This window comes from Nomascus leucogenys, chromosome 13 (assembly GCF_006542625.1).
Source record: "Nomascus leucogenys isolate Asia chromosome 13, Asia_NLE_v1, whole genome shotgun sequence".
NCBI classification, from domain to species: Eukaryota; Metazoa; Chordata; class Mammalia; order Primates; family Hylobatidae; genus Nomascus; species Nomascus leucogenys.
This window is the reverse complement of record NC_044393.1, coordinates 78,552,218-78,575,736: the sequence shown is the minus strand read 5'-3', so window position 1 is coordinate 78,575,736 and position 23,519 is coordinate 78,552,218. Positions and strand designations below refer to the sequence as shown.

Sequence of the window (23,519 nt, the reverse complement as noted above, 5' to 3'; positions counted from 1 at the left end):
GTCAGGAGTTCAAGACCAGCCCGGCCAACATGGTGAAACTCTGTCTCTACTAAAAATATAAAAATTAGCCAGCTACTCAGGAGGCTGAGGCAGGAGAACTGTTTGAACTGGTGAGGCGGAGGTTGCAGTGAGCTGAGACTGCACCACTGCACTCCAGCCTGGGCAACAGAACAAGATCTTGTTTCAAAAAAAGAAAATTCTTTGGGGCCTGGTAATAATAAATGGTCAATTCTTATAATCCATTTATGTAATTTTTCAAATATGATATATTATCCCCTTGTAAGGTGTCAATGCTCCTGTATCTATTGTATCAGCTTCTTTTGTTTGTTTTTTGAGCCACTGTCTCACTCTGTCACCCAGGCTGGAGCACAGTGGAATAATCATAGTTCACTGCATCCTTGAACTCCTAGGCTCAAGTAATCCTCCTGCCTCAGCATCCCAAATAGCTGGGATTACAAGTGCACACCACCACACCCAGGTCCTTTTTTTTTACATTTTTTTGTAGAGAGGGGGTCTTGCTATGTTGCCTAGACTGTCAACCTTATTAAATCTGTTATTCAGATCTCTATATTCTTGTTTGTATTTTGCTTTGTTGATCTGGCAAGGATAGTAAATCCTCTTACTATCATTGCGGGTTTTTTTTTTTTTTTTCCTTTGGGACAGCGTCTTGCTCTGTCATCCAGGCTAGAGTGCAGTGGTGCAATCACAGCTCACTGCAGACTTGACCTCTGGGCTCAAGCAATCTTCCCATCTCAGCCTCCCAAGAAGCTAAGATTATAAGCATGTGCTACCACACCTAGCTAATTTTTAAATTTTTTGTAGAGATGAAGTCTCATTATGTTGCCTGGGCTAGTCTCAAACTCCTGGCCTCAACCAATCCTCCCACCTCAGCTCCCAAAGTGCTGGGATTATACATATGTGCCACCGTGCCCAGCCCCATTGTGGGTTTTAACTATCTTTTTTCCCTACATTTCTAACTTTTTGATCTACATGCTTTGGTATGTATATATGTCTGATTGACTGATTGACTAACTGATTGAGACAGGGTCTCACTCTGTCACCCAGGCTGGAGTGCAGTGGCATCATTATGGCTCACTGCAGCCTTGATCTCCTGGGCTCAAGCAATCCTCCTGCCTCAGCCTCCCAAGCAGCTGGGAGTACAGATGTGGGCCAGTATGCCTGGCTTTTTTTTTTTTTTTGTAGAGATGAGGTCCTACTATGTTGCCCAGGCTTGTCTTGAACTCTTGGCCTCAAGCAATCCTCCCACCTCAGCCTTCCAAAGTGCTGGGATTACAGGCATGAGCACTGCACCTGGCCCCATGTTTTGCTTTAAAGTTATTTGAAGAATATAAAGGTTCATGATAAATATGTACTTCTTATCTTAGCTGGGTGTGGTGGCACCTGCCTGTAGTCCCAGCTATTCAGGAGGCTGAGGAGGGAGGATCGCTTGAACCCAAGAGGAGGAGATTGCAGTGAGCTGAGATTGCGCCACTATAACCTGGGCAACAGAGTGAGACCCTGTCTCTAAATAAATAAATAAATACTTATTATCAATACTAAATGACCCCTTGTTGTCAGTTAATACTTTTCTGCCTTGACAATTAGGCTTTGTCTGATATTAATGCTGTGATCCATGATTTATTTTTGTAGGCATTTTTCTGACAAACTTTTGCCTGTTATTTTACATTTAACATTTGTAACAGCTTTACTGATACATAGTTCACACACCATATGTATTTGTTTCCTATGGCTCCCACAAATCCCCACAAATCACCACAAACTGGGTGGTTTAAACCCATACAAATTTATTTTCTTGGTTTCACTTGGCTGAAGTCAAGGTGTTGGCAGGGCCGGGTCCTTCTGCAGGCTCTAAGGGAGCATCTCTAAGAGAGAATTGTTTCTTTGCCTTGTCTAGCTTCTGTCTAGCCTGTATCACTGTCTCTGGACCCCCTCCTTGCATCCAACCTCTTGCTTCCACCAACACATCTACTTCTATGCCAATCTCCCTTTGTTTCCCTCTTATAAAGATACTTGTGATTACATTTAGGGCCTACCTGGATAATCGAGAATAATCTCCCCATCTCAAGACCCTTAACTTAATTACAACTGCACTTTTGCTGTATAAGGTAACAGTCACAGGTTCCAGGGATGGGGACGGGCACATCTCTGGGGGTCATTGTTCAGTTTGCCATACCATACAATTCACCCATTTAAAGGGTAAGACTTTATACTCATAGGGTCCTAAAGTTATCACCAAAATCTAATTTTAGGCCATTTCATTCCCCCTAAAAGAAACCCCATGCCCACTGGCTGTCACTCTCTTCCCCTTCCCCAGTTTCTGGCAACCACTAATCCACTCTCTCTCTATAAATAAGATTTATCTATCCTGGACATTGCATATAAATGGAATCATACAATATGTGATTTTTTGTGACTGGGTTCTTTTGCTTAGCACAATGTTTTAAAGGCTCATCCATGCTGTAGTATAATATCAGTACTTCTTCCCTTTTTCCTGCTGAATAATATTCCATCCTATGGATATACCACATTTTATTTATCCATTCATCAGCGATGAACATTTGAGTTGTTTCCACTTTTTGGAAATTATAAATAATGCTGCTATAAACACTGTATATAAGTTTGTGTGTGAACATATGTTTTCAGTTCTCTTGGGTATAACTTAGGAATGGAACTGCTAGGACACATGGCAACTCTACTTTTAACATTTTGAGAGATTGACAAATTGTTTTCCAAAGCATCTGTATCATTTTGCTTTTTCTTTCTCCAAATCTTCACCAACACTTATTGTTGTCTTTTTGATTATAGTCATCCCTGTGGGTATGAAGAGGTATCTCACTGTAGTTTTTATTTTCATTTCCCTAATGCTAATGATTATTAATCATTAGCATTAGGGAAATGAAAATCAAAATGTGATTATTAATGATAAATGACTATAATAATGATTAATGATAAATAATTATCATTAGTTCTCATGTGCTTCTTGGCCATTTCTATATCTTCTTTGAAGAAATATCTATTCAGATCTTTTGCCTATTTTTATTTTTATTATTATTATTTTTTTGAGACAGAGTCTCACTTTGTTGCCCAGGCTGGAGTGCAGTGGCATGTGATCTCGGCTCACTGCAACCCCTGCCTCCTGGGTTCAAGAGATTTTCCTGCCTCAGCCTCCCAGGTAGCTGGGATTACAGGCGCCTGCCATCACGTCTGGCTAATTTTTGTATTTTCAGTAGAGATGGGGTTTCACCATATTGGCCAGGCTGGTCTTGAACTCCTGACTTCAAGTGATCCACCCGTCTTGGCCTCCCAAAGTGCTAGGATTACAGGCGTGAGCCACTGTGCATGGCCCTTTTGCCTATTTTTAAATTGGGTTTTCTTTCTTTTTTTTTTGAGACGGAGTCTTGCTGTGTTGCCCAGGCTGGAGTGCAGTGGCATGATCTTGGCTCACTGCAACCTCTGCCTCCTGGGTTCAAGAGATTCTTCTGCCTCAGCCTCCCAAGTAGCTGGGACTACAGGCATGCGCCACCACGCCCGGCTAAGTTTTTTGTATTTTTAGTAGAGATGGGGTTTCACCATATTGGCCAGGCTGATCTTGAACTCCTAACCTCATGATCTGCCTGCTTTTTATTGTTGAGTTGTAAGAATTCTTTATATATTCTCAATATATATGTTTTTTTATCAGACATATCAGAATTCTTTATATATTCTCTCTATATAAGTTTTTTTATCAGACATATGATTTGTAAATATTTCTCCCACTCTGCATGTTGTCTTTTCACTTTCTTGATTCTATTACTTGCAGCTGCTTTTAACATTTGTGAGTGGCTATGAGTATGACACATACATTGAATAGAGGCAGGCTTGATATGGATTGCTGTTCCAACCTGAAAGAACATCTAAGCCTTTAACAAGGCAGTTTAATCCATTTATATGTATGGTTTATAACAGAATTAACTGGCCTCACTTGTATTATTATGTTCTAGACTATGTGTTTTAACTAGTTTTTAAACATTTCTTCCTTGTTTTCTATCTTTTATACAGAGACTTGGTTTTGTTTTTTTTTTCTTCAGTGCTCTGGAAGATATATTCTGCTTCTAATTTTACTGGTACTTGCAGTCCCTAACCTGTATTTATCAATGTCAGTCAAAGGTAAAATGCTTTTTATCTCAGTCTAGTGTATCCTGTTTAACAGAGTCTATATCTTCTTGTATTCTATGGAGGACTTCAACAGTTTCCCAAAACTTAAAAAGATTTTTTTGCCGTGAGTAATTTTCTGAAGTATTTTTCTGAGTCTTCTAGATGAATCTTTTTCATAGATTGCATCATCTTTACTACTATCAGTAGCAGTATTGTTTTAGATTTTCAGTACTAAGAAGAGAAGAAATGCCCAGATTTCATGTTTGTCAACAGTGTGACAGTAAAGGCTATTTCTCAGGCACCATTTTGAACTAGGTGCCTTCTACTGTATTCTTCTAAGGAAAGGTCCTAACACATCCTAATTGTAGGGCTTCAGGAATTTTTGGAAAAACTCAAAAAAAAAAAATAAAAAATGTTAAGAAACACCCACAACATTTCAGGGACAGGAAGATGGTGTGAAAAAAATACAACAAACAGAATTTCGATCAATTGATTACTAATTCTGAACTCAAAAAATGCCTATATTCAATACGGGAGACATCTACTAAATGTCATTTTAAGCTAATAAAATTTTGTCCTAATAAAAACAAAATGCAATTTAAATCTTTACATATCATTACTTTACTAATGATTCACAGTTAATTTGGCCTGAGAAAGAATAGTTCCTATTGTGTAAGTATGCAGGGGCAAAAGACTATTTTTATAAAATTAGCTCTGGATAGTTATACAATCAAAATGTTCAAATATAGTTCTATATTTGGAGCAGAGTATTAAATAATTCTTTGATAAATGTAAGAGATTTCAAATATGTAACTCAAATAACTGATCAATAAAATGCCCCGAGGTTTCCCTCAGGAAGTTGACACCTTGGAATTATCTACTATTTTGTTTCTGATATAAATCAATAATTTTCTTACAAAATCCTGCACTGGTTTCCTAACAAACAAAACACCTTGTTTCCCCGCCCCTTCCCCCTTCCCCCAGCCACCCACTGCATCTGGGGAGGTAAAATATCTTGACATAGAAGTAAAAACAATAATGATCGTTTTGTTTTGATATGCATAAAGCAGTCCGAAAACTAGTCCCCACTCCCATGCCTGGATTAGCGGGTAACAGAAATGCCAACTGTTATACTTGACAGAGGATCAGAAGAATGGAAGCAGCCGACAGAAAGCAAAGGGCAAACGAGAACAGCTTGGTTCTGACTTACCACATTCTCCAAAGGTGCTGCACCAAACACTTTAAAGACAGGGTTAGGTTTGGAGGGTGAGATACAGAGGACAATAGCTTGCTGTCCCACGCGAGTAGTATATTCATCTAATGTGGCTCGAAGTTTCCTGAATCAGAAAAGGAAACAAGAATAAAAAGTTTTAAAGACAGAAATTATAGTGACATAGACACAAATGACTTAAGACAGTTTATTCTGATCAGATATGCTCTTTCACGTAAAATGTGGGAATGAGAGGTTTGCTATCCTATTCAGCAGAAATATGTACATACCTTTTTCTTAAAGACTACTGATAGAAGGCTCAACTGAAGGTTTTGCCTTGGGACATAGCCATGACACAATTTTGAACATGGTATCATTCTTCTTGATCTGAGCAACATCACTTACTGCTACTAACAATTATAAAGATTACAACTATAAAGATTACAACTGGCCAGGCATGGTGGCTCATGCCTGTTGTAATCCCAGCACTTTGGGAGGCCGAGGCGGGCGGATCACTTGAGGCCAGGAGATCGAGACCAGCCTGGCCAACATGGTGCAAAGCCCATCTCTACTAAAAATACAAAAACATTAGCCAGACATGGTGGCACACGCCTGTAATCCTAGATTATTGGGAGGCTGAGGCATGAGAATTGCTTGAATTCAGGAGGTGGAGGTTGCAGTGAACCAAGATGGTGCCACTGCACTCCAGCCTGGGCAACAGAGCGAGACTCTGTCTCAAAAAAAAAAAAAAAAAAAAAAAATTACAACCAAGATGTGCTCTTACAGAATTTATTATATCATCTCCATGCTTAATAAAAGGGGCTCAAATGATTTGCTTTTACCATCTTTTATTGATTATTGTCTGTATCTCATTGTTTATATTTCATTGAGATAATTTTGTCCAAAAATACTACAAGCATACCTAGTTTTATTGTGCTTTGTTATTTTGTATTTCACAGACACTGTCCGGGATCTTTCTTTAAAACAAATTAAAGGTTTGTGGCAACCCTATGTCAAGCAAGTTGATCAGTGCCATTTTTTTCCAACAGCATGTGCTCACTTCGTGTCTCTGTGTCACATTTTGGTAACCCTAGTAATATTTCAAACTTTTTCATTATTATAATCTGTTACAGTGATCTGTGATCAGTGATCTTTGATGTTACTATTTTAATTGTTTTGGGGCACCACAAACGGTGCCCACAAAAGATGGCAAACTTAACTGATAAATGTGTGTGTTCTGAATGCCCCACTGACCAACTGTTTCCTGCCTCTCTCCCTCTCCTCAGGCCTTCCTGTTCCCTGAGACACAGTATTGAAATTAGGCCAACTGATAACCCTACAATGGCCTCTAAGTGTTCAAGTTTAAGGAAGAGTCGCACATCTCTCACTTTTAATCAAAAGCTAGACATGACTAAGCTTAGTGAGGAAGGCATGTCGAAAGCCAAGACAGGCTGACAGCAAGGCCGCTTGTGCCAAACAGTTGGCCATGTTGTTAATGCAAAGAAAAGTCCTTGAGGGAAATTACAAGTGCTACTCCAATGAACACACAAATGATAAGAAAGCAAAACAGTTTTATTGCTGATATGGAGAAAGTTTTAGTGGTCTGGATAAAAGATCAAACCAGCCACAACATTCCCATAGGCCAAAGCCTAATGCAGAGCAAAGCCCTGACTCTTTCAGAGCTTGGTTCATGAGGTTCAAGGAAAAGAAGCCATCTCCATTACATAAAAGTACAAAGTGAAGCTGCAAGTGCTGATGTAGAAGCTGGAGCAAGTTATCCAGAAGATCTAGCTAAGTGGCTACACTAAACAACAGATTTTCAATGTAGACAAAACAGCCTTCTACTGGAAGAAGATACCATCTAGGACTTCCCTAGCTAGAGAGGAGAAGTCAATGCCAGGTTTCGAAGCTTCAAAGGACAGGCTGACTCTCTTGTTAGGGGCTAATGCAGCTAGTGACGTTAGGGTCCTTTAAAACTCATGCTAAATCTACTCTGCCTGTCCTCTATAAATAGAACAATAAAACCTGGATGGCAGTACATCTGTTTACAGCATGGTTTATGGAATATTTTAAGCCCATTGTTGAGACCCACTGCTCAGAAAAAAAAATTCCTTTCAAACTATTGTTGCATACTGACAACGCACCTAGTCACCCGAGAGCTCTAATGGAGACGTACAAGGAGATTAATGCTGTTTTCATGCCTGCTAAGATAACATCCATTCTGCAGCCCATGGATCAAGGAGTCATTTCAACATTCAGGTCTTATTATGTAAGAAATACATTTTGAAAGGATATAGCTGCTATAGTGATTCCTCTGATGGATCTGGGTAAAATACATTGAAAACCTTCTAGAATGGATTCACCATTCAAGATGCCATTAAGAGTACTTGTAATTCATGTACAAGTACATGGGAGGAGGTCTAACTATCAACATTAATGGAAGTTTGGAAGAACTTGATTCCAAGCCTCATGGATGACTTTAAGGAGTTCAACACTTCAGTAGAGGAAGTAACTGCGGATGTAGTAGAAACAGTAAAAGAACCAGAATTAAAAGTGGACCCTGAAAACGGGACTGAATTGCTACAATATCATGATAAAATTCGAATGGATGAGAGGTGCTTCTTATTGATGAGCAAAGAAAGTGGTTTCCTGAGATGAAATCTACTCCTGATGAAGATGCTATGAATATTGTTGAAATGACAATAAAAGATTTAGAATATTACACAAACTGAACTGATGAAGCAGCAGCAGAGGTGGAGGGGATTAACTCTAATTTTGAAAGTTTTACTGTGGGTAAAATGCTATCAAACAGCATCACATGTCACAGAGAAATCGTTCACGAAAGGAAGTTAATCGATACGGCAAAATTTGTTGTCTTATTTTTATGAAATTGCCACAGCTACCCCAACCTTCAGCAACAACCACCCTGATCAGTCAGCAGTCATCAACATCGAGGCAAGACCTTCAACCAGCAATAAGATTATGAGTCACTGCAGGCTCAGATGAGCACTAGCATCTTTTAGCAATTAAGTGTTTTAGTGGTCAGGCCCAGTGGCTCACACCTGTAATCTCAGCACTTTGGGAGGTTGAGGCGGGAGGATTGCTTGAGCCCAGGAGTTCAAGCCCAGCCTGGGCAACATAGTGAGACCCCATCTTTACAAAAAGAAGAAAAAATTTGCCAGGTATGGTGACATGCACCTATTGTCCCAATTACTTGGGAGGCTAAGTGAGAGGATCACTTGAGCCCAGGAGATTGAGGCTGCAGTGAACCATGATCACACCACTGCAGTCTAGCCTGGACAACAGAGCTAGACTCTGTCTCCAAAAAAAAAAGTATTTTAAAATTACGGTATGTACATTGCTTTTTTTTTTTTTTTTTTTTTTTTAGATATAATACCACCGCAACATTTAACAGAGTATAGTGTTAACACAACTTTTTTATGCACTGAGAAACCAAAAAATTTCCGTGACTTATTGTGATACTTGCTTTATTACAGTGGTCTGGAACCAAACCTGCAATATCTCCGAGGTATACCTATGCTTTTAAAATGTTGTAGCTTCATATTTTCATTGTGATATAAACAATTATTCTTAGTCCTACAGTATTTCACAAGTGAGGATGAAATGAAAACAGCTTTTTTTTTTTTTTTTTAGATGGAGTTTCACTCTGTCGCCTAGGCTAGAGTGCAGTGGTGTGATCTTGGCTCACTGCAGCCTCCACCTCCTGGGTTAAAGCTATTCTCCTGCCTCAGCTTCCCGACTAGCTGGGATTGTAGGCACCTGCCACCATGCCTGGCTTATATTTCGTAATTTTAGTAGAGATGGGGTTTCACCACGTTGGCCGAGCTGGTCTCGAACTCCCGACCTCAGGTGATCTGCCCACCTCGGCCTCCCAAAGTGCTGGGATTATAGGCATGAGCCACCATGCCCAGCCAAAAACAGCTTTAAAAAAAATTTTTTTTTAAATTTTACTTTAAGTTCTGGGATACATGTGCAGAATGTGCAGGTTTGTTACAAAGGTATACATGTGACATGGTGGTCTGCTGCACCCATCAATCCAAAAACAGCTTTTTAAAATATAGTAACAATGGATGAAACAGAAACACTGCCTCTTCCCTCTGAAATCATGGGAGATGATTTCAAAGTTCTACGTTTCAGAATTCTGAAAAGTGGTGAGCAAAGGACCACTTATCAAACAAGAAATCTGATGGAATTCCTTGAAACAATGGTTTATACTCACTGTCTCCAATTCCTCTCTCCCAATTCTCTCTTAAAGCTATTCCAATCTTTTCACCCTAACCGCTCCTTTGAATACACTCTTGTCAAGTTCAATTGTGAACTCCATGTTACTAAATCTAATGGTCAGTTGGCATCTTTTTCAACCCGTCAGCAGCATTTGATAGCTGATCACACGCTCTCCTTCCTGACACACTTTTTGTACCTGGTTTCCAGGATACCACTCTCTTGGTTTGTTTCCTGACTCACTGGTTGCTTCTTAGACTCTTTTGCTGCTTCCTTTCATCTCTCTAACCTCTAAAAGGTGGAGCGCTTCAGGCCTCAGTCCATACTCACTCCCTAAGTGACCTCATCCAGTCTCCTAGTTCTAAATACTACCTATATGCTTATAATATCTTCAGCTACGGCCTCTCATTTGAATTCCAGACTCATATATCCAACTGCTTATTTTGTATGTCCGCTTAATGGTTAGAGGCATCACAAACTTACCATGTCCAAAACCAAATTCCTGATTCTGCCTCACCCTCACTGTCATGCTCATTCCTCCTCCAGTAAACATCATCGCAATCCTTCTAGTAATCAGACCAAAAATCACCCATCACTCCTTTTTTTCTCTCACACTCCACATCAATGAATCATGATGAGTTGACTTTCAAAATACATCTAGAACCTGATCACTTCTTACTACCCATGCTGCTGCCATGTTGGTTTTAAGACACTATCATTTCTGGCCTAGATTACTATAATAACCACCTAATTGGTCTCCCTGATTCCATTCTTGTATCCCCAGAGTCTATTCTCAACACAGTAGCCTGAATGATTCTTTAAAAATACAAGTCAGATGATACTATTGCTCTGGTCAAAAGCCTACGCTGACATCTCATCTCACTCAGAGTAAGAGTCAAGCCCCTGATATTAGACTATAAGATCTCCTAGGCCGGGTGAAGTGACCCACACCTGTAATCCCAGCATTTTGGGGCTGAGGCACGAGGATCGCTTGAGGCCAGGAGTCCCACACCAGCCTGTACAACATAGCAAGACCGCATCTATCAAAAAAAAAAAAAAAAAAAAAAAAAGATCTCCTGGCGTGGCTCTTCTCTACTACTCTGAACATCCTCTCATATCTCCCTGCCTGTTCCTCAAACACAACTACCACGTTCACACCTTGGGGCCTTTGCTCTTGCTACTCACCCTGCCTGAGATGTTCTTCCCCCCAGCATCAACATGTGTGCTCTTTCAGCGTCTTCCAGTCTCTGTTCAAAGGCTGCCTTATCAAAAAGGATTTCCCAGACTATCCCCGTAAAAGAGAAAACTGATTATATCCCCCTACCTCCTGACTTTTCTATTTTCCTTACTCCACTGTATTTTTTTCCCATTGCACTTATCATCACCTGACATATTGCATATTGCTTTTTTTCTTTCCCCCTCTAGCAGATACAAGCTCTTTAAGGCAATTCGTTTTGTTCACTCTTCCATGCCCAATGTCTACAACAATGGCTTGCACATAGCAGGCATACAACTTTTCTGAATGAATTAATGTGATATTACATATCAGTTAAATCATATTTCTTTGTTTTCATGTATTTAATTTTGTAAGAATACTTTTAAGTCTACATCTGTCATCAAGGAATCGAACCAAGCATCCTTGACAAACCTCATCACATATGTTCTAAGTCTATCATCCACAGGAAGTATTTGAGGAATAGTAACAATATGGATAAGGGAGCCCTCACCGAAGCAAACGTGTTTGTTGCCTCTTCCGGATAGATGGATTAGACTCAAATACATGAGGCCGTTTCCGTTTCTTTCCTGTTGCCACAGCAGCAGCAGCGGCCATTCCCACAGGACCTGAAATAATAACGTATGTACTGAGATTAGGCAGCTGCCTGTAAACTGTTCAAGACAGAAACAATTAAAGGTACAAAAAAGGTAGCACTGCTTTCCTAATATGTTGTCGGTAAATGTAGAATGATCCTGTTATTATCAATATACTTCACTATTGTTTATCATGATTCATATTGTGATTTACCAACAAAACATACAATGAATCTTTTAAAAAAGCAAATGACTTAACACCTCCCCACCACACACTAGTTTGAATTTTGTATAATGTTGTTTTTGTTTGGCTTTGTTTTGCCAGCATGTCCATACTGTTAAGGCAATATTCTTAGAGGGGCTAGGAAAAATTACAGCACTAAGAGGAGAAGCTTGCCAAAATTGAAAAAATTTACAGATTTCAATATTTACTTCTATCCCTGTGCCCCTGTTTCCATTACTCCAAGACAATGCCAAGTTAAGGAAGTTGGAGATAATCACTCACGTTTGGAACTCCAACAACACCTAAAGGAGTATCTGAATGAATACTATCTTAATTGAAAAAATTTTCTTCTACATCTGGGAATTGTGCCAAAAATGGAGATGTTCAACACAAGGTCAAGCTGATGAAGGCATTCTAGCAGAAAAGAGATAACTTTCCCACTCTGAGAAATTGTTAATAAAAGTTAGTCTGGCTTGCCCTAAAACTAATGTATAATGTCTTGTTTTGTCTTTTGAAGGGTAGATGGAGGGTAGACTCAAAGGAACTACTGAAGTCTCTGATTCCTGGGACCTCAACATATCAATGACAATCTTTTTTAAAAGACATTTTACCTTTATCCTTGTGAATCTTGTAAAAGGCTTAAATAAAAATTAAATTTAATTGCTCATCTGTATATTGGCATATATATTCTAAGTGGCTCAAATAAACCTCCCTGTAAACCTAAATGAACTTTTCTACATGTTGTTAGTAATATAATCAGCCTGACTTAAATAAACCCCCCTAAAGAACCTCAAAGCAAATAAAAAATAAGCAACTGCTTTTTACCTTTCTTTCCATCATAAATAGCTGTTACAGAAAAAATTTTATTGCTGCATTTCCCAACATTTTACTTATTTTTCAAAATTGTGGTAAGAACACTTAACATGCTTGTTATCTACTCTCTTAAAATGTAAAGTGTACAACACATCATTGCCAACTATAAGCCCAATGTTGTATGGCTATCTAGAACTTATTCCCCTTGCATCACTGAAGAGCAACTCCCCATCTGTCCCTCACCCCAGACCCTGGCAACCACCATTCTCCTCTGTTTCTATGACTATTTTGGATACCTTCTATAAGTAGAATCATGCAGTATTTGTCTTTCTATGACTGGTTTGTTTCACTTATCATAATGCCCCCAAGGTTGAACCATGTTGTCACATATGACACATTTCCTTGTGTTTTTAAGGGTGAATAATGTTCCATTGTACACACAGATCACATTTGCTTTAGCCATTCCTTCACTGATGGGCATTTAGGCTATTTTCACATCTTGCTATTGTGAATAATACAACAATGAACAAGGGAGTGCAGATATCTCTTTGGGGTCCTGATTTCAATTCTGTTGGATAAATGCCCAGAAGTGAGACACCAGGATCATATATGGTAGTTCTATTTTTAATTTTTTGAAGGAATCTCCATGCTGTTTTCCATAGCGGCTGGACCACTGTACATTCCCACCAACAGTATATAAGGGTTCCAGTTGCTCTACGACCTCAATGCCACTAGTTTATATTTTTGATAATAGCTGAGCATCTAACCTGCTGGTGATTTGCATGTCTTCCTTACAGAGATATCTATTCGAGTCCCTTGCCCATTTTTTATATTGAGTTATTTGGTTTCTTGCAGCTGAGTTGTAGGAGTCCAATATTTTATTATGAAAACTTAAAAACTTATGTGCAAGGTTGAATTTTAACATCTTATTATACATATCTATCCATCTTTCTATCCATTCATCAACTCACATTGGGGTTTCAAAAATGTGTTTCAAAGCAAACTGCAAATATCAATATGATCCCCCTAAATACTTCAGCAGGCATAGCATTAGCTAGAGTTCAATATTTTATAATTTTTTTCTTTTGAGGTAAAATTTGCATATAATGAAATATACATATCCAAGTATACATTCAATAAATTTTAAAAATGTATATACTCATGAAACTCAAGATCTGGCCAGGCACAGTGGCTCACACCTATAATCTCAGCACTTTGGGAGGCTGAGGTGGGAGGATCACCTGAGGTCAGGAGTTTGAGACCAGCCTGGCCAACATGGTGAAACCCCATCTCTACTAAAAATACAAAATTAGCTGGGCATGGTGGCGCACGTCTGTAGTCCCAGCTACTCAGGAGGCTGAGGCAGGCAAATCGCTTGAATCTGGGAGGCGGAGGCTGCAGTGAGCCAAGATCACTCCACTGCACTCCAGCCTGGGTGAAAGAGCAAGACTCCATCTCAAAAAAGGAGAGGGGAGGGGAGGGGAGAGGAGGGGAGGGGAGGGGAGGGGAGAGGAGGGGAGGGGAGGGGAAAGGAAAGGAAACTCAAGACCTATAACATCACTCCAGAAAGTCCTTTCATGTCCCTTCTCAGTCAATTCCCATCCTTACTTCTCAGCAATACCTAGTATTCTTCTTTTTTTTTCACTATAGAGTTTTGCCTATTCTAGAGCTTTAAATAAATGGAATCATACAGTAAATACTCTTTCACTTAGAATAATGTTTCTAGATTCATCCGTGCTGCCACATGAATCAGTTGTTTGTTCCTTTTTGTTGCCAAGTAATATTCCATTGTTTGGATAAACCAGTTTGTTTATCTATTCTTCTATCTGATGGATACTTGGACTATTTCCAGTTTTAGGCTATTGTGCATAAAGCTGCTTGATTTGACTGATTTATAAATTTAATACAGTTCAAATAAAACTCTCAACATGGGATTTTGTGGAATTTGATAAACTGATCCCAGTATTTAAATAGAAGTACAAATGGCCAAAAATAGCCAAAACAATTCATAAGATTTTAAGAATTTGAAGGCATTCATCCTACCACATATTAATAATTATAAGGCTATACTCATTAAGGTTATATCTCCACTGATTAGAAGGATGAGATGAAATAAATAAATAAGAGCATAACTATAGTCATTAAACTAGTGTGGAACTGACTCAGGGATAGACAAATCAATGCAACTGAATTGCAGATTTCATAAACATCCTCCTGTGTCAGAAAGACAAAAGAAGGATGGGCTATTAAATATATGATGCTGATTATCCATATGGAAAAATAATGAAATTAGATCTTTATATACAAAAATAAATTACAGGTAGATTAAAGGCCTAAATGTAAAACAATAACCTCAATAAAACAATGAAAAACAAAAGAAAGCCTGTAATCTAGCACTTTGGAAGGACAAGGCAGGAGTATTGCTTGAGGCCAGGAGTTCAAGACTAGCCTGGGCACCATAGCAAGACTCCATATCTACAAAAAAATTTAAAACCAGGCATGGTGCTGCACACCTGAGGTCCTAGCTACTCGGGAGGCTGAGGCAGGAGGATCACTTTAGACTAAGAGTTTGAGGCTGCAGAGAACTATGATTGCATCACTGCACTCCAGCCTGGGTGACAGAGTGAGATCCTATCTCTAAAAAAAAAAAAAAATAAATACCTTTAAAATTGAAAATTAAAAAAAATTATAATTTCTACAATAAACTACTATAGAATATTTTATAAAGTCAGAGTTAAGAAGAATTCCTTAAACAAGATCCCGAAAGGATAAACTATAAGGTAAGAGATTAATAAATTTCACAATAATATAAAGAAAAACCTTCATGAAGAAAAAAATAAATGCGGTGGGCAACAAACTGGGAGAAAATAATTACAATACATATTATTGGGAAAGGAATACAAAATATATATCAATAATTTTTACAAATTGACATGAAAAAAGACCAAAAAACTGAGTTGGGAAATGGGCAAAGGTATAAACAGGAAATAGGCAAAGAAAGAAAATTGAGACATCAATAAAGATCCAAAATGGTGCTCTATTTTGTCTTACTGCACTGGCTGGAATCTCTAGCTCAAAAATACAAATTAAACCAACACTGAGATGTCATTTTATACCTACCAGATCGGCAAAAATGAAAAAGACTGGTAACACCGATGGTGAGAATGAGAAGCAACAGGCACTACAGCACACTGCTTGTGGGGATGTAAATGAACAGGATTTGGAAAGACATTTAGCAATATCTAGTAAAGTTGAAAATGGACATCTTTGGCCCTCCAATTCCCCTCCTGGGTATATCCTCCAGTAGTACTTTTCAAGCTACAGCTAGTGTGACCTTTCAGTGACTCATGAGTGTATTGTTTTCTAATAAAATAGAACAGACTAGAACATATCACAGAGTATATAATTTGCAGTAGGGGTTAAGTATTATTTATTTAAAATTGTAGTTTTGGCTATATGTGTACTCATTTATTCTGGGTCACAATGTAAAATGTATTACTGTGCTACATTGTCAAAACAGAAAAAATTACAAACAATCTGAGTATCTACCAATATGTGAAATATTCAGGCTGGATGCGGTGGCTCACACCTGTAATCCCAACACTTTGGGAGGCTGGGGTGGGCAGATCACTTGAGGTCAGGAGTTCGAGACCAGCCTGGCCAACATGGTAAACCCCATCTCTACTAAAAATACAAAAATTAGCCAGGCATGGTGGTGTGTGCCTCTAGTCCCAGCTACTCAGGAGGCTGAGGCAGGAGAACTGCTTGAACACAGGAGGCAGAGGTTGCAGTGAGCCGAGATTGTGCCACTTCACTCCAGCCGGGGCAACAAAGTGAAACTCCATCTCAAACAACAACAACAACAACAACAACAGCAACAGAAAAAGAAATACTCAGATAATGAATGGAATACCAAATAACAGTTAAAATAAAAACAGCCACATTATCAACACGGGTGAATCTCAGAAAAATGTTGAATGAGATAAACATATTACAGAAACATAGTGTCAGAGTGATACCATTAATATAAAATTTAACACATGCAAAACAATGCTAAATATTGTTTAATCATACAGACACATAATAGCAAATATAGACAAATGAAAGAGAATGACAAAGACCAAATCTAGAATACTGGTTACCTCAGTGGAGGGAGGGAGGGAAGGGAGCAGGATTAGAAAGAGTTCCACTGAGAATTTCAACCATATCTGTACTTTTTATTCTTAAAAAACATTTGATGCAAACATGTGAAAGCAGTAATAACTGACAAAGCTGGGCAGTGGGTGCATGTGCATTTGTTATGTCAATCTTGATACTTCTCTGTATGATTCAAATATTCAAGTATTTTCTACTTGCTGGACAATTCACCAAAACTATCACTCTCAAGATACTAATTATGTCTATATACCATGTGAATCTTTCTCCACTTCTTTATTAACCTATCCTTTATCGTTTCAAAGAAAATGAAATAATAAATCCAATTTTGTTTATAAAGAAGTCCTCTAGGGCTAGGCCCAGTGGCTCACGCCTGTAATCCCAACACTTTGGGAGGCCAAGGCAGGAGGATCGCTTGAGCCCTGGAGTTCTTCAAGACCAGCCCTGGGCAACATGGCAAAATGGCATGTCTGCAAAAATTTAAAAAATTAGCTGGGCATGGTGGCGTGCACCTGTCCAGGAGGATGAGGTGGGAGGATCACCTGAGCCCAAGGAGGGTGAGGCTGCAGTAAGCCGTGATTGTACCACTGTACTCCAGTCTGGGCAACAGAGTGAAACCCTGTCTCAAAAACGATGACAACAACAAACAACATACTGGTGATTGATACTAAAAGAGGTCAACCAACTTGAGATACTGTTGTTTTTATTACTTGAAGACTTCATTTAGTTGCACTACTTATAGACTTTTTTTTTTCTTGAAAATCAACAATAATCAGGGGCTGTCTGTGCTGCAGAGAATTAGAAGTGTTTCTGACGGGCAACACAATATAGTGAATGGTCAGTTACCTTTTCTGGGTCACCTTTCAGATATGATGAATGCTACAGACCAGCTCCTCAGAAAAATCCCCACGCTGGTTAAGTGGAGTTGGGATTCCAACCCAGGAAGCCTGATTCCAGAGCCTGGGCAGGTAAGCACTGTGCTCTGCTGCCTCTCGAAATTCTTTACCACACACAGCCCCTAGGCCCTGGGGTGGTCTGACTCATGCCTGCCTCACAAGGCTTCAACCACACTGGCCTCCTTCCCATTTCCCATCTGCAAGTCCTTGCTTTCAATGTTTCTCAGTCTGAAATGCACTTCCCTTTGCTGACACCTAACTGCCTGTCAGTCACAACCTGCCTCCTAAGAGAAGCCTTCTCAGACCACCCAAACTAGCAGCAATCTGCTGTCCTCTCTCCATTACCTTCCCTCATTATTTTATTCAGAGCATCCAATGCTTTCTCAAATTATTTTACTTTATTATTGGTAGCTCTCCCCCACCACTGGATGAAAGCTCCTTCAGAAACAAACTCTTTTTTCCCCCCAATAAGCCTTTTGCACTCCTAAGAAGCAAACTCTTGCCTGCCTTGTACATAGTATCTAAGGTTACATATATGTACTATACATTATAATTCCTCAATAATTGAATATTAAATGATCAAATGGTAAGTCATTTCTACCAGCTGTGTCTCACTTTCCACATGTGCCACACAAAGGAGTCAAATTAAAGTCTTTTCCTGGTCTTAACACTATGATAAAACAGTACAATAATACAGCAAAGCCATGTCTTAAAACCATCTTCCTTCATAGAAAAGCAGTGGGCCTGGATTCATTATGTTAAGATGCCCTCTGCTGGGACACATAAGCATTTCACAAAATATATTTTACAAACATTTCATGTGTTTTACCACTAAGACTTATTTTTAAATTCACCACTCCAGAAGTACACAGTGGACAATAACTGACAGTAATAAAGTTGTTCTTCATTGCATCTGTCTTCCTCTTCTTAAATACAGCATATATTTAAAACGTAGTATTTTGGCCACTCCTCATCATTAATTTCTTGTCTAGCTTTTCTAAATACCTTCTAAGATCAGTATCTAATACCATACCCATTCAGGCATGGTTTATATGAAGTCTTCTCACCATGGTGCTAAATGTTCAATATAAATAGGAAAGTGAATGATATAAAATGTAGACCAGCTTTAAGTCATTTAGTAGCCCAGAAAATTTTAAAACCTTAAATTGGATTAAGATGATCCAGGATTGCTAGTGCCCTCAGGCATCTGGCAGAAGCAAACAAAAATCCTTTCTAGAGGAAGATAACATTACACTAGACCCCAAATTATTTCTAGAAATAATTTTCCAAACACAGCATCCAGTATTCATTGAAATATAACAGTACACTAAGAAAACGGCCAACGTGAACAAGAAATGACATTAACAACATGTAACAGAAACTTGAGAGAGAATTACCAGGTAAATTATAAAATTATTTGTTTAAAAGAAATTTTTTTCCGCTATTGGAAACTGTTCAGTGCAAATCTGGGAGGAAACACACACACACACACACACACACACACACACACACACACACTAGAAATTCTAAAACTGGAGGAAAAAAAACACTTGGTTAGTAGTGTTGGTTAAACTATTAACAACTACCAAAATTAATAAGTCAATGAACAGAGTTAGAAGCACCTTAATAAATGAAGAAAAAGCAAAGAAAAGAGAACATAAAAAAGGCACCTTAAACACGGCTGATATGGTTTGGCTGTGTCCCCACCCAAATCTTATCTTGAATTGCACTCTCATAACTCTCACGTGTTGTGGGAGGAACCTAGTGGGAGGTAACTGAATCATGGGGGCAGGTCTTTCCGGTGCTGTTCTTGTGATAGTGAATAAGTCTCATTAGGTCTGGGGGTTTAAAAAAGAGGAATTCTCCTGCACAAGCTCTCTCACTCTTTGCCTGCTGTTATCCATGTAAGACATGACTTGCTCCTCCTTGCCTTCTGCCATGATTGTGAGGCCTCCCCAGCCACATAGATCTGTAAGTCCACTGAAACCTCTTTTCTTCCCAGTCTTGAGTATGTCCTTATCAGCAGCGTGAAAATGGACTAATATAGTAAATTGGTACCAGGAGTGGGGTGCTGCTGAAAAGATACTTAAAATGTGGAAGCGAAATTGGAACTGGGTAATAGGCAGGGGATAGAACAGTTTGGAGGGCTCAAAAGAAGACGGGAAAATGTAGGAAAGTTTGGAACTTCCAAGAGACTTGATGAATGGCTTTGCCCAAAATGCTGATAGTGATATGGACAATAAAGTCCAGGTTGATGTGGTCTCAGTGGAAATGAGAAACTTGTTGGGAACTGGAGCAAAGGTGACTCTTGTTATGTTTCAGCAAAGAGACTGGTGGCATTTTGCCCCTGCCCTAGAGATTTGTGAAACTTTGAACTTGAGAGAAATGATTTAGGGTATCTGGCAGAAGAAATTTCTAAGCAGCAAAGCATTCAAGAGGTGACTTGGGTGCTGTTAAAGGCGTTGTTTTATAAGGGAAGGAAAACATGAAAGTTTGGAAAATTTGCAGCCTGATAATGCAATAGAAAAGAAAATCCCATTTTCTGAGGAAAAATTCAAGCTGGTTGCAGAAATTTGCATAAGCAACAAGGAGACAAATGTTAATCCCCAAGACAATGGAAAAAATGTCTCCAGGGCATGTCAGAGGTCTTCACAGGAGCCCCTCCCATCATAGGCCTGGAGACCTAGGAGGTTTCAAGGGCTAGGCCCAGGGTCCCTGTGCTGTGTGCAGCCTAGGGGCTTGGTGCCCTGCATCCCAGCTGCTCCAGCTGTGGCTGAAAGGGGCCAACACAGAGCTCGGGCCATGGCTTCAGGGGCTGCAAGCCCCAAGCCTTAGCAGCTTCCACAAAGGTTTTGAACCTGCAAGTGTACAGAAGTCAAGGATTGGAGTTTGGGAACCTATGCCTGGATTTCAGAGGATGTATGAAAATGCCTGGATATCCAGGCAGAAGTTTGCCACACGGGCGGGGCCCTCATGGAGAACCTCTGCTAGGGCAGTGTGGAAGGGAAACATGGGGTTGGGTCGGAGACCCCACACAGAGTCCTTTCAGGGGCACTGCCTAGTGGAGCTGTGAGAAGAGGGCCACTGTCCTCCAGCCCCCAGAATGGTAGATCCACTGACAGCTTGCATCTTTTGCCTGGAAAAGCCATAGACACTCAACACCAGCCCATGGAAGCAACTGGGAGGCTGTACCCTGCAAAGCCACAGGGAGCAGAGCTGTCCAAGACCATGGGACCCCACCTCTTGTATCAGCATGACCTGGATGTGAGACATGGAGTCAAAGGAGATCATTTTGGAGCTTTAGGATTTGACTGCCCTGCTGGATTTTGGACTTGCATGGGGCCTATAGCCCTTTTATTTGGCCAATTTCTCCCATTTGGAATGCCTGAATTTACCCAATCCCTGTACCCCCACTGTATCTAGGAAGTAACTAACTTCCTTTTGATTTTACAGGCTCATAGGCAGAAGGGACTTGCCTTGTCTCAGATGAGACTTTGGACTGTGGACTTTTAAGTTAATGCTGAAATGAGTTAAGACTTTGGGGGACTGTTAGAAAGGCATGATTGGTTTTGAAATGTGAGGACATGAAATTTGGGGGGGCCAGGGGCAGAATGATATGGTTTGGCTCTATGTACCCCACTCAAATCTCATCTTGAATTGTACTCTCATAATTCCCACATGTTGTGGGAAGGACCTAGCGGGAGGTAATTGAATCATGGGGGGCAGATCTTTCCCATGCTGTTCTTGTGATAGTGAATAAGTCTCACAAGATCTGATGGTTTTAAAAGGAGGAGTTTCAATGCACAGGCTCTCTTTTGCCTGCTGTCATCCATTTAAGATGTGACTTGCTCTTCCTTGCCTTCCACCATGATTTTGAGGCCTCCCCAGCCAGGTGGAATGTAAGTCCATTAAAACCTCTTTCTTCCCAGTCTTGGGTATCTCCTATCAGCAGCATGAAAACGGACTAATACAACAGCTGAAGAAGAAAATCACAAGCTGAAAGACAGAAGAAACTACACAGAAAGATGATACATACAGAACAGATGGTAAGAGACATACAAGTGAGGAAGACTAACAAGGTAACTGGAGCCATGGAAGGAAAAGAAATGGAATGCAGCAGAAGCAAAATCTAGTGGCTAAAATTTCCCAGAATTGATGACATTAGTCCACACAGTCAAGATGTACAAAAAATCCTAAACAGAATAAATAAATAGAAATCAGAGCCAAATATATCACAAAAACTAAAGAGAAAAATCAGTTGGGTGGGGAGAGGGGGCAGGCCATGTGGGAGATAATCTTTGAAAGAGTAGTGGTTAGAATGAAATAGCTGAATTCTCAATAGCAACAATGGAATCCAGAAGACAGTGGAACAGTACCTTCAACATGAGGAAAGAATAACCACCAAGCTAGAATTCCATACTCTGTGAAAACATCCTTCAAGGTTGAAGTTTAAGTAAAAACATTCATGGACAAGCAAAAATAGAACTTGCTACTAGCAGATTTATGCTAAAGCAAATACTAAATGGTGTCTTTAGGTGGAAGAAAAACCATCTCAGGAGACCAGTTGGAGATGCAGGAAAATAAATGAGCATTATTTTTTAAATAAAAATATTGTTCGCTGGATGCGGTGGCTCACGCCTATAATCCCAGCACTCTGGGAGGCCGAGGTGGGTGGATCACCTGAGGTCAGGAGTTCAAGACCAGCCTGGCCAACAGGGTGAAACCCCATCTCTACTAAAAACACAAAAATTAGCTGGGCATGGTGGCGCACCTGTAATCCCAGCTACTCGGGAGGCTGAGACAGAAGAGTTGCTCCAATGCAGGAGGCAGAAGCTGCAGTGAGCCAAGATTGTACCACTGCACTCCAGCCTGGGCGACGGAGTGAGACTCCATCTCAAAAAAAAAAAACAAAAAAACAAAAAAAGTCCTGTGGTGTTTAAAATACAGTTGTCTCTTCAAATCCTCGTGAGATTGTTTCTAGCATCTTGATGTGCAGATGCTCAAGTCCCTGATATAAAATGGTGTAGTATTTGCACGACCTATTCACGTCCTTCTGTATCATCTGTAGGTTACTAATACTAGTATTATAATACCTAATACAGTGTAAATAGTATATAAATAGTTGTTGTATTGGCCTTTTATTTGTATTATTTTTAATTGTTATATTGTTACTTTTTTTTTCCTAATACTTTTGATCAAATTGGTTGAATGTGCAGATGTGGAGCCCACAGATAAAGAGAGCCAACTGTATACCAAAAATGAATACAAAGGACAACAATAGCATATAGGATGGGCGCATGAAATGCAAGTGTTCTATGAAACTTGTATTACCCTGTACAGGTTAAAAGTTCCAAGTACATACAACTTTTTGCTTTTCCTTTTTTTTTTTCAACTAGACACAGGCTCTCACTCTGTCACTCATGCTGTAGTGCAGTAGTGTAATCATAGCTCACTGCACCCTCAAACACCTGGGCTCAAGCGATCAGTCATCCCACCACAGCCTCCCAAGTAGTTGGGATTAGGGAGCATGTCACCACACCCAGCTAATTTTTTTTGGTAGAGATGGGATCGCATTACATTGCCCAGGCTGGTCTCAAACTCCTGGGCTTAAGTGATCCTCCCACCTTGGCCTCCCAAAGTGCTGGGATTACAGGTGTGAGCCACTGAGCCTAGTCAACATAAGACATTGATAAATAAAGGATGTATGTTACAATTTCTACAGGTATTGATAATAGTAAAAGCTTATAACTTTCAAACTAACAAGAAAAAAATGAAAAAATACAAAATTTTCAATCACTACAAAAGAAAACGCCAAGAAAGAGAAAAGTAAACAGAACAGGTAGGGCAAAGAGAAAGCATATAGAAAAGAAGTTAAATTTAAATCTAAATATGTGTCAGTGATTCTGTTTAATGTAATTGGAATAAATGCTTCAGTTTAAAGCCAAAACACAGGCAGAATAGACGAAAAAATAAAACCAAAGCCATAACACTGATAGTAAGTGATTCCAGACCTCAA

The 23,519-nt window shown here is 39.6% G+C and overlaps 1 protein-coding gene across 2 annotated transcripts in view; it reads right to left on the bottom strand.

Annotated features, from left to right (window-relative positions):
- Positions 1-23,519, bottom strand: part of NRF1 (nuclear respiratory factor 1) — a 145,082-nt gene that overhangs the window by 74,730 nt on the left and 46,833 nt on the right. For both annotated transcript variants that reach the window (XM_030825744.1, XM_003261320.4), the window contains exons 3-4: positions 11,335-11,449; positions 5,366-5,492 (exon numbers count right to left, since the gene is read on the bottom strand). In XM_030825744.1, coding sequence (XP_030681604.1) covers positions 5,366-5,492; positions 11,335-11,449 — 242 coding nt within the window. The remainder of the gene's footprint in view (positions 1-5,365; positions 5,493-11,334; positions 11,450-23,519) is intronic.